Consider the following 14,904-nt stretch of genomic DNA (forward strand, 5'->3'; position numbering starts at 1 on the left):
GGAAAGACTCCCATTAACTCCAGTGGGTGTTAGAGCAGATCCTAATTGCCTCTGCTTCTTTGGGTCTTGTGTAGGCACCTCTCTGATACAATGTAAAGGGTGACAATCTAAAAAAGGCAGAGTTATGCTTCAAGGAGCAACACCTGCAAACATTTGTGGTTTTAAATTGGCTAACAGGAAAAATAAGAGGTACACATTGTATTCCTCTCTTTCCATTGTCCTACCACACAATCAATAGAGCAGCTGTTCCAAACCGTAGCGTGCCGGGAGCATAAAAGTGCCAATAGAACTATGATTTTTTTAAAGTGCATGTTCTTTAAAAAGTTGCCTGGGTTTCCTGCACTGTTCATTGGTTGAAAAAAGCGAACTGGTTGGTATTTGATCTCACTTTACACAGGTGTAATTGACTAAGGTGCAAGGTACAAGAGGATCAGGTCACAGGAGTTCCTGTCTCCTCTTTTAAGCTCAGACCTCTTGACTATGCACTGTTAAAGATCCTTAAATGGCAGAAGTGGCATTTCTCCCATAGATTTCTGCCTTCAAATAATTGCTTCCGAACCAGGATGATTTAGCTGCAACTGCTTAATAATATGCATACAACCCAATGAGGAATTTGATGTATTTTTCCCTTAAGGAATATTTAGAGAATGCTGTGATCCTGCTCAGTAATAACCACACACATTTCCCATCACCTAGGTCTGTAAGAACTCCTGACATTTGAAGCTGTCCTACCGAGTTGCCATGGCAACAAGAAAAGGAAAACATCAAATCTGAAGATCGCAGTTTACAGTTACTGTTCTTCACTACTAGGCCTCAGTTGCTCCAGATTCAGTTTAATTTGCAACCTCACTTAGTCTATCCGACTGTACGTCAGTGTTTGGCAACCTCTGCCCTTACTGTTGTTCAATAATGGATTTCTCTTGCAAGATGCAAGGTTTATGCGAATTTTCACTGAATGTTAAAAGACCATGACATCTCCACTTGACCTTCTGCGAGCTGAATATAGAATGAATCCATTTTTTTCTATCTGTTGACTTGTTGCTATTCAACTGTTCAAAAACAAATTTTTTGTCTGTGGGATGGTATCTGTATATGTATGAATGTATGTGTGTATATATATATTTATATGCAGAGAAGAGATACACAATAGGTTTAGCTTTTATGAGACATTTGCCTGAAGTTGGGGAGGGACAGGACAGAGTAACAGAGCCATAGGTGAGTTATAATTGTCCTGTCATAGCTAAACCCATTGTATATGCTGTTTATACAATGGTGTAACACAAAAGGCGAGAGCAACTGCAACTATACCATTAAAATTGCCATGTCAGTAGTGCCAGCTATACCAGGGCCAGTCCTCCACAAGGTCACTTCTTTTACCTCAGGCTCAGTGTACAAGAGACGCAAATTCCCAGCGCTCTATTTCCAATCAAGATTTCTTTCCTTCAGCCACAGGTGGTACTGATGAAGCAGCAGTGAAAGCAGCTTTTCACTCCACATTACAATGACAGCAGCCCTGGGAGATAAGGAGGCTGTGATTTGCAAGGGGGCTGAAAGCAGTCAAATGCACTATGGGTCATTTCATATAATATTGGGACACTCTGGGCTTGATTTTAAAGGGGGCTTAACCCAGCCTCTCTTTTTGCTCCTGCCGATAATCATTTGCTGGTGCAGCTGAGGACATTTTAAACTTCTTAGTGCCTGATCTGCAGGGGCAATCAGATAGGTAGATGTTTACGTGTCAGAAGGCCTGTGCGAATAGTAGGAGTACAGGGATTTCTCAGATGCATTGATCATCTCTCTTTCGACTCCCTAACCACAAAGGCCTGTTCTCGCTCTGCCCCCATACAGCTCTCATTGACATCCCTGAGCACAGTGAGGAAATTGTATTGTATAAATATATTCATATATACAGTTTGGAGAGTATATATATATATATACACACACACATACATATACATGTACGCACAGTTTTCAATTAAAAGTAACAAGATCATTTCTCTGTGTGTGTGAAATAACTTGTTTGCAAACCTGGAATTAAAAGGTGTCATTATGTATGAATATTAATCCTTTTTTTATTCTGTGAGCATGTAAGGTAAACAAAAAACTTCTAACTGTATCAAGATGATGATCCTGTTAATAAATTGTAAATGATCCATCAAAGCTCACACCAAATTTTTTATAAAATTAACACACACAAAAAATTATACTAGTGGCAGACTGTGGCTTTTACTAGAGCTTGCCAGTAACTAGGGTGAGGTTAAATGTCTTAGAATATTTTAATAAACTTGCTTATTTAAAGTTTAAACACCAATGCTTTCTTATGCAATAGACCGTCACAGCTGCGTTTTTGGGTTAGCGTTTTTACAGTACTTATGGGTCATTCTGTATGTTGTCATTACTGCCGTGAGATTATACACATACCTTCCGCATCATGTATATGTTTCAGTATTAAAGCTTTTTGGAAGTATAAAAAATAAATTCCAAACACACATTTAGTTTTTTTCATGATGTTACACTAGATATTAAATGTGTATTGGTGGTGAAAAATTGCTGTACAATAGCTTTTCTCTGACTTCCTGTATTATACCAAATATTACAACAGGTCCTTTTTAAGTAAAGTAATAATAATAATAATTAATAATGGTGACAGCAAAAAAGTTAGTTTATGTGCTGGACTTCCCTAAATTTTTAGGTTTCTTCATAAGATATAAACTGCCTTGACACAAAAAGCTGGGTTTTTTTAATCTGAGAGCTTAACACTTGAAGTCCGCACCTAGCAAAAACTCTCACTGACCTTGCTTCTTTCACAGCACGTCATAGGTGTCTGAGTTACCACAATAGTACTTAGAGGTCAATGGGAGGTTCTTTAGAAAAGAATTTCAGAAAGGTTCATTAAGCAACTGCAGGCCTTTAAGCAGGAAGTGCCTGATCTCAAATGTTACTCCTACCTGAACATGGGCATGCTTCCATTCCATGCCGTCTGCCCCAGGCATTGTGGTAAGCAAATGCTGCTGCTTTATAATCATCAATCACTTATACATATAAACAAGCGTTAAATGCAAAATTTGCAAAAGGAAAATAGATGAATGCTAAATACACTGTGGATCTTTCCCAAAGAGGAATTGCATCCCATGCCTTGATCTACTAAACTCTTCACTTGAATGTAACGGAAACAACAACTATCCTTCCACATAAATATATTTTTCTAATGGGATCCTTCCTCCCCCTGCATATGGGCATCATTCAAAGTCTGTCAGTGAAAAGATTCCCATTGACTTCACTGGGCTTTGTGTGAGTCATTATGAGAAGCTATCCCTGCTTCTTGTTCAGAACTTAGCACATTATGGATCCTCCTAAGGGGGCCCAAATCCAGGAATAAAAATTTTCTGTTTGAATCTGGCCTAGCAACAAACTACTGGGTAAAGCCAGTTGCCTACCCTTTACCTGTGCAATAAGAGTCCACAGTGCAGAGTAACGTCTCAAATAATATTGCCAAAAATTGACCTATACACGGGGTGGTTATCAATGAGGATATTCCCCAGTGGAGGCTCTGGATCACAGAGGTACCAATACCTCCCTGACTTTCTCATCCAAAACTGGGGTGGTGGGGTCTGAAATCTCAGTCCCCATCATCTCCTGTTCATATGCCCGAAGGCTCCAGCTTGAGTTAACCTCTGGGCATTCGAGGCACGAAAAGAGGAAACCTACCTTCCATCTTAATATTTTGTCCTCATTTCCCAAGTTTCCATATTCAAGAAAGAACATCTATCAAGAAACCCAATAGGGCAAATCTTACAGTCTTATTCAAGAGAGAAACCCCATTAAAACTTATGGGGTTCCTTACATGAGGGAAAAGGCCCAAAGTTATGTCATTTCCTGAAACTCAGAAACTAGCAGAATTTGGAAGCATTTCATGTCATGCAAAATCAGAAAAGATCAAAAAGAAAAACCTCATAACTTTTGCTCTTCCTTTTTATGTTGGATTAAGTTTAAAATTTGTTCAGGTACACCTTGCTATTTTCATAATCCATCAGTTATGTTAATTTAGCTATTTTAGTTGCTACAACATTTATTTCTCTCTGTGTGTATGTGTGTGTAATACATGCAAAGTTGTCTGTATTTTGAAAGACACTGAATTTAATCATTTTCATTTTGAAGCATACGCAAAGCAGCGCCGGTATAAATCATTTAATTTCAAAATCCTGTATTTTCTGGTAAAACACGAATCCAATATGACAGTTATCAAGTTAATCAAAGAATGGTGTTGATTAGCAGGGTAATTGTGTCATTTTCAGTGTACTTGCTAACTGAAGCACTGTCTATACACCTCATGAGTGTGCTCGCATTATGCCTATGTGCATATATTAATGTACATTATGTTCAGTAACTGCAGGTCTGAAGCTCAAAACAAAATAAAACCAGATGAATTTCATGGTGGGGATCAAATAAGAGTTAGATTACAGTGGAACAATGTTTTGGTAATATACCCATGGAGCCAGATTCTCATCACATTTCCATGAATAACTCCATTAACCAGAGATGAAATATGAAAATCCAGCCTGTCCGTAAGACCCTATACCTTGAGATATTTCATCTCATTTCTCAACACATTGCTTTATTCAGCCTGCTGTACATAGTAAAATAACATAACTTGTCATAAGACACTTGGAAATCATTTATCTGTTATTGTAGGTTTGTCTTGAACTTAGGGAAACCTACAGTCTAGCTGACTCACTTCCTTCACTGACCCTTTAAAGTATCCCTAAGGTCCCCAGCACAATTTGGTTTAACTTTTATTTAGAATGACTACACTTCTAGTCAAGCAAGTCTTGTTGGTCTCTTTGGTGATCATTTAAACTAGGGTCCACTGTAATACAATCTCATTTATTAGATTAAGGATTTCCAGTCAGTTGATAGGTGACCTGGTTTAAATGCTTTATTTTATCGTTACAGAAAAAGAGAAGCCTGTGTGTTATGGTTATGTTTGTTTTACCACTAGTCATTCCTTTGCATCACTAGTTTCCTAAAGCATTGTGATTGCTAATTTGCCCCCTCGGTTTCTACCAATACATTTAGCCATTTGATCACACAGCAGAGTTTTGTACAGGGATCACATTATTGTTTGTCGAGAAGCCAAATTTTTACCAAATGTGCTTCTCTCATTTCATGTAAAAAAGTTGAATAAAAGATGAATGACAATAAAAAATGACACTGGCTCAAGAATAGCAGGTCCAAGGGAAAATATAGGATTATGTATTCCCATTACGGTATCTGTAGAAACGTCTTTTGTCCAAGTGCTACATCTCCCAAAGGGAGCAAAAAAACAAAACCAAAAACAATTCTTTCCCATTTAGCTCTTGGAGATTTGTAACCTTGAAGTTCACATGCAAATTATTTCAGAAGAGAAAGCTAGATACAGATAACTATTTTACTGTGTAAAACGTACAGCCCATTGCTGTGACTACTTTACCTAACCACAAGTTTTGATGATCGCTAACTTCTCAATGTCCAAATGAAATGAATACACACAAAAATGCTCAGTGAAAGTTACTAGTTGCACAATTGCTATGTGTGTGTATATATGTAGATATATAGAGATACACACATACATATATAGAGCTATATATAATATATGTAGAGGGGGAGAGTGAGATGACACAGCATGGGGATTTGGAATAAGCAGTTTAATTCTATGAATTATGGATGAACACTCAACTCAAGAAGGGGCGTGGTTTATGCAGGGTCAACCCAAACTGCGGAAAATAAATAGTTTATTCCCACCTCTGATGTTGTATTGATTTAAGCCTCACTCGGCTCTCTCTCTCGCTTTATATTGATTTACATAATTTGAAGATACGCATACTTGTTTACTGACTCCTTTTCTTTTAGTTGTCTATGTACCAGCAAGTCAGTAGCAGTGTGAAGAGGGATACAGAAAGAACCCTAACTTTCTTCAGTATTAGCAGGATGACTATATGGAGCTATACCCATCCTCTGAAAGTTATGCTTCTCCTCTGCATTAATAAGTGGCTGTATTTGATGTTTTGAGGTTAAATGAATGTAGTCTAAAGGGACAGTGCATGCGTGGGCATGCATACGCGCCCTGCCCATGAACTAGGATTGTAAAATGAAAATGTGTATGGTGGCAAATTCAGTACAGATATGCTGTGTGATTAATTGAAACGTCCAATGGTAACCGCCTGTATCGTCACGTTTGCCCCATAATGAACTCTGTCTCCTTCAGTCATCCCCAGGATTTTTTGTTTGGATTTGAATACTTTATTCAGCTACTTTTCCAGTTAATGGTTCCTTTAGGCCCTAATTGCTGAATTGCTTGCCGTTTCTGAGGTGTAAATAAACGTTTTGATTTATGATGTGGTTGCAAAGAAACTTGTAATTTATTTGTGAAATGCTCAAATAAAGGATGTCTGGGCTTTTATACTTTTGTCTGGGTTTAGACCTTTCTGAAACAACATTGCATGAATGAAGGGGGCTGTATAATCACCCTGCTGTGGCTGACACAGGTGTCTGAACCCACCCCACACTGAACTAGAAGCAAGAGCCTCAGAGGCAGCGCTAGGAGGGGGCTTGCAAGGGCTATAGCCACCCTAAAATTTGCCATAGCCACCCTGTAGCAGCTGCTGCTCTCCAGCACAGTGGAAAGAGCGGCAGCTACTGGCCAGGAGGGACATTCCACCCAGTCGGGGCTCCTGGGCCACACCCCCAATGGTCACTACTCCCTGAGGGCTCTGCTGGCCCCACAGCCAGGTCGCCCCACTTGGGCAGCTCTTACTGGCTGTGAGCAGCCAGCGCCCCACAGTACCCAGCTCCAGCTTTCAGCCTCCAACCTGGCCATGGGGAGGGGCCGTGGAGGGGGTGGACCTCATGGTGAGTGGGGGGGGCATAGCCCACCTAATTTTATGTCTGGCCTACCTCAGGCCCCTGACCGGGAAGAGGCGGGTGCCATCCCTGAAGATCCTCCCCCAGTTGCCCGGATTAAGGCAATTAATTGAGCTGTTTGTCGTCACACAATGGCCATAGAGTGGGATCAGGTGGGTATAGTGAATGGAAGAAGGCTAGAGATCATTCACCAGACTTCATAAGAATGTGGTGAGTGGATTATTTTGCATACACCAGCTCAGTTAAGGATTACGCCTTCCAAAGCCCCAATTTTGGTACATCACTCTGACCAAATTTCTTGGCTACGTGCGGCAAAGAAACTTCATCGGTCTTTGGCTTCACCATCCTTTGGCTTCAGCCAATTAGCCCTCATCACCTTCTTCTATCAGCAGGCAGTTAAGGGCTACCAAGAGAAGCCACCCATGATAAAATCAAATGCCAAACAAAAGATCAACAAAACCATAAGTCAGCTTCCTGAAGATTCACCAGTGAACGCTACGGGAAGCTGCAGTACTAGATTCCTGCCACTGTGCAGTGCTGAGTGTCAGCAGTGGTTCCCAGTCCACTTACATTCCAAGATGATGTCCTCCAGCAAGTACTGGTAGCTTCTCTTGAGCTCCAGAGATGACCCAGAAAACTAAGGGAATTCTCATCCAAGGTAAAATTGCCCAGACCTTTGTTTCTATAATATAGTTGGCAAGAGATGGGCTCAGACTCGCTCTGCCATGTGCATCTTACTGATGGTTTAACCTTGTGTTCTCATGGGAGGTTCAGGGAAGGGGTTTCCAAAAAAAGTTACTATACTGGAATTACCTTACAGTGTCTCTACCCCTTAGATGTTCTCTCCCACCATGTAGATTGATTGCTCGTCACAATCTTTTCTTAGCCTGATATATTTAAATGCTAATGTTAAGGTAGCGGGCTCAAGCTGCTGCAATTCTGCTGAATCCTTCCTGCCAATGCTTCAAGAGAATTACAGTTCAGATTGTTAGTATGGGGTCATTCCTGAGGCCTATTCTCAGAGCCAGATCATTCCATGCATCCCAGAACTCCATGATGCCAGTGCAGAGATTCTCAGAAATCAGACCCCCAGATTTAAAGTCCTGATTTTCTAGGCCTTCAATGTTCTGGACCCAGGACACCACCAGGATTTTAACTTGACCGCTCAACACGGCAGGAACAATGGAACTGTCCACATTACTGGTGAAGCTCATGTGAGCATGACAACAGGATTTCCCAGGACATTAGGATTCACAATCCTCACCACTTCTGTTCTGTAACTTTGATTTCCCACAAAGCAACTCATAACCCAGAAACCGCTCTGGAACACACACGTAGAAAAACAATTCTCATGCAACTTACTCCTCTGTGGGGTGGAATAAAGAGGAAACTTTACTGACTTGAATCACCATGGTTTCTAACTCCGGCAGGTGCTCTGAGACCATGGTGATGGGCCTGTTCCAAGACCAGTAATACAAATCATAGTAATAATAGAATAGGATGGAGGTCAAGAGCAGGAGTGGAAGGGTCAGGTGGAATGCACATCTTCTCTTGCGAAAGTACCAAACTGAATCCATCCAAAAGGCCACCAGGCTGTATTGCATTCCGCATAAAAGCTCTCCATGTTGGGGAAGGCTCTCTTCAAGGGGGAATCCAGAAGCAGCTGCCTGTGTGGAATTCCCTGGAACATTGCTGCTTGAGGAAGCATTTGACACTACACCCTGCAGGTAGAGATGGTGTAGTCTCAAGGTTACCACATGAGTAATCTTTTGTGTCCAAAAGATCTTAGAGAACATCAGGAACCACTTCTTATTCTATGGGGTTGGGCAAAACTCCACCTCCAAAAAGGAAACTTTCAAGTGCACACCACAGAAGTCATCTTTCTGTGGCTTTTCACCCCCCACAGGCCTGCTCCCATTGGCTTTTTCACCCTCAATTTTTGTTCTACCTGAACTTGAGCAGACTGAGTATAAAGTGAGTAAAGACCTTTGCATGGGGCTCTTTACAAATAACAAATAACACATGGAAACTGAGGTTAAATTTAGCAAAAGGCCATTACCTGGAGGCCACCACAAAGGGCTCTTGACTTTATTTGGTCCTGTAATGAGGCTATGATTAACCTAAGCTGATGCTGCATACTGTATCTTAAAAGAGCAATTTGAAACAGTGCAAGGTTAACACACAAGCCAGGACAAGGTTGGCAGTGAGAGTAGAGGATGCTGAGAGTTTTTAAAGCAGGCTAAATGATGTCCTTGCCCTACCACCCTTAATAGGTGCGATCTAGAAGTTCTGCTCTGAGGCGTCATTTTTTACTGTGTAACTTTGCACTACTCATGCTAGTTACAGAGTTCTCCCTCAATAGTAGATAAATATGTCTTCTGGCTTCAGAACAAAGGCCTTCTCTGCAGACATAGGACAAGGGACATTGCTCCTCCTCCTCCTACCAAGATGGTCTTCCTCAACTATGATGCCTCTGGCTGAACTACACACAACCTTTTCCCCAAATGCTCTGACCTGCAATGCTCCTGTAAGCACAGAAGGGAAGTAGTCACCATATCCCAGAGCTTTCAGCATTACATTATGCTGTGATTTATTATGTATTACTTACTATGTGTTTCACTATTATCACATGCAGTTGTAGCGTGCCCCTAATAATGGCATCTGGATGCACTTTTCATGGCTTAGATCTGGGATCAGCACTATTTCCAAACTAGAAGGGCAAATCTAAGTTGCTCCTTCATTTTTTGCAAGGCATGCTGAAACTGCCTGGTTAGAATGAAAACTAGAGCTGGCCCCTTGTTTCAGTTAATGAATAACTTGCAAACTATTCCCAATTTTCTTCAAAGGTTATTCTTAAGCATCTGTTGGTGGAGAAGGACAACAAAAACTGATTAGGAGTTGGGAACAGTTTACATATGAGGAGGGATTAAAGCAACTGGAAATGTTCATCTTAGAAAAGAGACAACTAAGTAGGGATATGATAGAGAGCTCTAAAATCATGATAAGTGTTGAGAATTTGACTAGGGAAGTACTATTTAACCCTTCACGTTACAAAAGATCCTAATGAAATTAATAGGCAGCAGATTTTAAACAAACATAAGAAAGTATTTCTTCACACAATGCATAGTCAATCTGTGGACCTCATTACTAGGGTCTGTTGTGATGCCCAAAAGTATGACTGGGTTCAAAAAATAATTAAATAAGTTAATGGACAATAGGGCCGAGGGACGTACTGTCCGCCACTTCCAGCAGCTCCCATTGGCCTGGAGCAGTGAACCGCGATCGGCCGAACCTGTGGACGCGGCAGATAAACAAACCGGCCCGGCCCGCCAGGGGCTTTCCCCGCACAAGCGGCGGAACAAGTTGGGGAACCACTGCTCTAGTAATTAGATTAACTCATATTATTGGAATTAAAAAGCTAAAGGAAATATTTAGAGTCTGGAAACAGAGCACAGGGGAGGTCATGCTGTTACAGCCCAACAGGCCTCAATATGTTCATTTACATAGAATCATAGAATATCAGGGTTGGAATGGACCTCAGGAGGTCATCTAGTCCAACCCCCTGCTCAAAGCAGGACCGATCCCCAATTAAATCATCCCAGCCAGGGCTTTGTCAAGCCTAACCTTAAAAACTTCTAAGGAAGGAGATTCCACCACCTCCCTAGGTAACACATTCCAGTGTTTTCATGTGTCCCAATTTGATACTTATTAACTACATACTGTAATAACCAGATCAAGGCTGAAATCCTGGCCCCAGTAAAGTCAACTTGAGTTTTGCCATTGCCTTCAGGAGAGCCAGGACTTCATCCCAGGTACCACCAAATGCGTTATTCAATTTGAAAAGGGCTCAGTCTCCAACCAGTCAAAAGAAGCGATGTAAAGAGATCTCTTGAACCAATTGAAAACCAAAACCCCAGTCTGCAATCAGCTCTGCAGAGATGTCTGCCTGTCACAATGAATGAGGCTTTCTGCAGCATCTGGACATCACCCATGCTGACCTTATTCTAGGATGGCGGCCCATAACTGTTTACCCATCTGAGTTGTCGTGAGGCTTTGCCTATATTAGATGCTGATGTGCCAGGTATCAATGATACGGGGTAGAGTTGCAACACAAATAGCCTCATTAAGAAAGGTAAACATGAAGAATTTTAAAAAATATTGGTGTGTTTTTCCAAAGCACCTACAGGTATGTCTATACTGCAAAGAAAAACTCACGGCACCAAGTCATAGAGCCCAGGTCAATTGACTTGGGCTCATGGGGGTTGGGTTGCCAGGCTAAGAATAACTGTGTAAGTGTTCCTGCTCCGGCTGGAGGTTGGGATCTGAATCCCTTGCCCACTTACCAGGCTTCAGCCTGGGCTCCTAAGTGATTTAAGAGCACAAGTTCCATTGACTTTGTCCCCTGGAAAAGTCAATGTGACTTGTGCTCTCACACCCTTTAGGCGTTTTTGAACCTCCCCGCCCCACCTCACCTCAGGTTTACTGTTTCCTGATATTCTTTATAAACATTTGACAAACTAGACTCTTAGCGTACAGCCCATAGAGATAGTAAAGGGAATAACCTATTGGATCATCCTGTCTATCCTCCAGCTAATATAGGATTTTTCCGACAGATGGGCCACATCAATCTTTTCTGTCCCTAATTTCTATGGTTTCTTCAAGGCACAGCAGGAAAAAAAATGGCCTAATTTTGCCCCACCTTGCTGATTATTAGCTCTGATAGGTATTCCATCCCTGACATACTGAGCTAGTGAGCAATCAATACAGCTTGGAGCTGAATATATGTTCATATATTTTCCACCAAAAGAAATACAGAATTATCTGATTTTTCCATCTCCCTCTCCATTAAGGCACCCTAACATTTAATGCATGTGCTTTGATTTCTAGTAATTTTTCTTGTATTCCTTCGCATTAAAGAGTGAGTTTTGCTATTGTATCAATTCAGAGATAAACCTACTTTTAATTGTAGCTCTTTGTGACCATTTACACAGATCCTGGTTTTCATCCCTTTCCTAGCCTCTTAATTAACATTCCTTGGCATGCTGCACATTGTTCTTTTGTAAAATAAACACTGAGAACAGGAAGCTAATAAAACATTTTGCTGCACATTGCTCCATCCTTTGGGGCAATCCAAGATGTTTTTTTCTTTTTTTAATGGGACAATCAAAAAGTGCTCTCCTCTCTTTCTTGCTTTGACTCTAAAATGGAGGAGTATGTGCAGTTTAGATGCTATCCTCTGACTGAGCTATCACGAATCTATAACAAGCGTATATAAATGAATTAAAATTAATTGTAATTCAAATCAAAGAAGACAGTTTTAGAAAAGACATACCCTTCAATTTCACAAAAAGGAGAATTTGAGGCCCGTTTTACTTTAGTGTTAAATAGCGAGTGCTCTGTAAGACCTCAATTCATTAGGAAAATAAAAAGTAATACAATGGAATTAATTTGCATTGCACACTAATTAATATGGGAATTGGGCTATGTGAGGAAGCTTCATAGACATACACTGGGATGGAAGCAGGGATTTCTGGCAGCAAGTCATTACATAAGAGAATCACACATTGGCCTAGCAGAATCACACTTTGGCCCAGCAAGTCATTGAATCACACAAAGGGCTTGGTTCTTTGGTTCTAAATGAAGTGCTAGACAAAGATTGATTTTGTTTTTTGGAGGGGTCATTTTCTTTTGTTTGTTTGATACGGGATTTTAATCAGAGATGGGCAAAGTGGCTCCAACTATTACTCATCCACTGAACTAAACCCAAGTCTTTGTTCAATTTTGGATTTGTAAAAGAACATCTCTTGGCTTCCTGCTCTCTCCATCCCCCCAATAAATCTGAAACACTGGGAATAGGAAGAATAATCTGAAGCTCTCAGCCTCCCAAGCCTCTTGGCCCTTTCTCAGTTTGTGTAGCAACTTGTAGCTTTGAGAGATCCCTGTTTGTTTGTTCTCAGTAAAGGTCGCTGATTCAAGAAGATGTCTTGCAAGCTGTCCAATTTCTTCTGATTCAGAAGAAGTTTGTTGGTTACAAACTGGACTTTTATGAAACATACCTTTCTGATAGTTGTAAGGAAAAAGAACCTATCAAAGCTCCAGAGAGATGGGATTCCAGTCTCACATACTTCTCCAAAACAGCTTAATCCAAAACTCAGCCTGCTAGAAGAAGGGTGACATATCATGAATTGAGAGCATGAGCTTCTTCCATTCACTTCCTCCTGTAAAAGCATCACACAAAATGTTAAGTAGCAGAAGGGTAGTATTCCAACCAGAGACTGGCTACAAAGACAGCGATCACAGCCAGGTCCAGGATAGGCTTAATCTAGGGTGAACTATTTGGGTTCATAGAATCAGAGAATCATAGAAGATTAGGGTTGGAAGAGACCTCAAAAAGTCCAACCCCCTGCTCAAAGCAGGATCAACACCAACTAAATCACCCCAGCCAGGACTTCGTCAAGCCGGGCCTTAAAAACCTCTAAGGATGGAGATTCTGGTTCAAAGCCCAACCAGAGCTCTGTATCTGAGTTCTTGGCACTGTTGGTACTCATACACCACTTTCACAAAAATGTTGATCATGTGAGATGTCTGCCATCTTGAATGATGGGACTCTCATGGACTTTCACAGTTTTTAATGAGATTTCTGCCATTGCGGTCCAGATAAGAACCAGAAAAGGGAACCTTATGGTTAGGTATTTGAATCAGAAGCCAAAGTTGTACAGGTGAGTTCAAATCCAAGGTACTGAACTGAACGTTTTTGAAATCTAAATTCTTCTTTGGATCTGAGGTTTGGCTGGCCAGGGGTTTTTCAAGTTTTGGAAGACCAAAGGTCGATTCTCCACTGCCTTGCCTCTTGTGTAGTAACTCACACCAATGCAAAGTGAGTGCAAGCCACAACCATTCTGATTTGCTAGCATTTTACTCTCACTTTGCATGGATGTAAATGACTGCAGGGCAATGGAGAATGAGGCTCCAAATCTTACTGGTGGATCATTACGTCATGAAAGTTCTTTATGTGAAGTAAAACCCATTGGTGGACAACAGTTAATTTGAAAGACATATGCCATCAGCCTAAAACAATGGGTTTCTTCCTAACTTTCCCTTGTATTTCAGTCTGCCACTTTTGTTTTAATAAATAAAATCCTAGCTGGCCTGTGACTGGTTGATGAAAGTCCTGGTTATTTCATGACAACATTATATAGTACTGAAGAAGTCTGGCAACACTCTAAACCTGGCTCAGCTTTCTGTTCTGTTCTCTTCATTAACATTTTGTGTGACTGTCTAAATCTCCTAGACATTTTTGAACTCTGTGAATTGTTGCAACTATTGCAAAGTCCAGGTGTGAACTGAACGATGTGAAAGATCCTAGGGGGGCCTGTTAACAGTCTGTTAACAATAACATCAAGTTCACAGAACATAACAAGTATTTTTCCAAGGCACCTGTACAACGAAAAGCAATAGTCTTAAAGTTACACTCAATTTGCAGGTCTTATAGAACAGCATGATTCCTTGCACATCATCCAAGACATGTCACAGGGGTTGCTAAACAGTTTACTAATTTAAAACCAATTTTCTCAAGCCAGGGCAAAATTACCACTAATGAAAAAGAGAGAATCTGAATAACTTGGCATTTAAAAGTCAGGATCTCAGAAGACCCTCAACTATGTGAAAAGGAAAAAGTTAAGCATTTGACTCTCAACTCAGACCCTCTTGCTAGTTAAAAACAAAATCTTTTGCAGTCACATTATTATTTATTCAGGTTCTCAATCCGAATAATTATCTGGAGATTTTATAATTTTGTAGAAAAGGTTTGAATAGTTTTTTTTTTTTCAAATAAGAAACTGGAAAGAAACTAAGCTGAACCAAAGGAAATAATAAATAGTGCTAGAAAAAAAGACCTTGAAGCAGTGAAGTTTTAACATGTATGGCCAACATTTTTAGATCTGGGAACCATTAAGATCTTTACAAAAGGTGCGGGGGTGGGGCGGGTATCTGTCTGTGTGTGGT

The 14,904-nt window shown here is 40.7% G+C and overlaps 1 protein-coding gene across 1 annotated transcript in view; it reads left to right on the forward strand.

The window, feature by feature from the left end:
- Positions 1-6,374, forward strand: part of CDH13 (cadherin 13) — a 758,666-nt gene extending 752,292 nt beyond the window's left edge. Inside the window, exon 14 of the mRNA XM_074968836.1 lies at positions 697-6,374. Within this exon, the coding sequence (XP_074824937.1) occupies positions 697-704 (8 nt within the window). The 3' untranslated portion in view covers positions 705-6,374. The remainder of the gene's footprint in view (positions 1-696) is intronic.
- Positions 6,375-14,904: the final 8,530 nt, after the last annotated feature.

Source organism: Natator depressus, chromosome 12, assembly GCF_965152275.1.
Source record: "Natator depressus isolate rNatDep1 chromosome 12, rNatDep2.hap1, whole genome shotgun sequence".
Taxonomy (NCBI): domain Eukaryota; kingdom Metazoa; phylum Chordata; order Testudines; family Cheloniidae; genus Natator; species Natator depressus.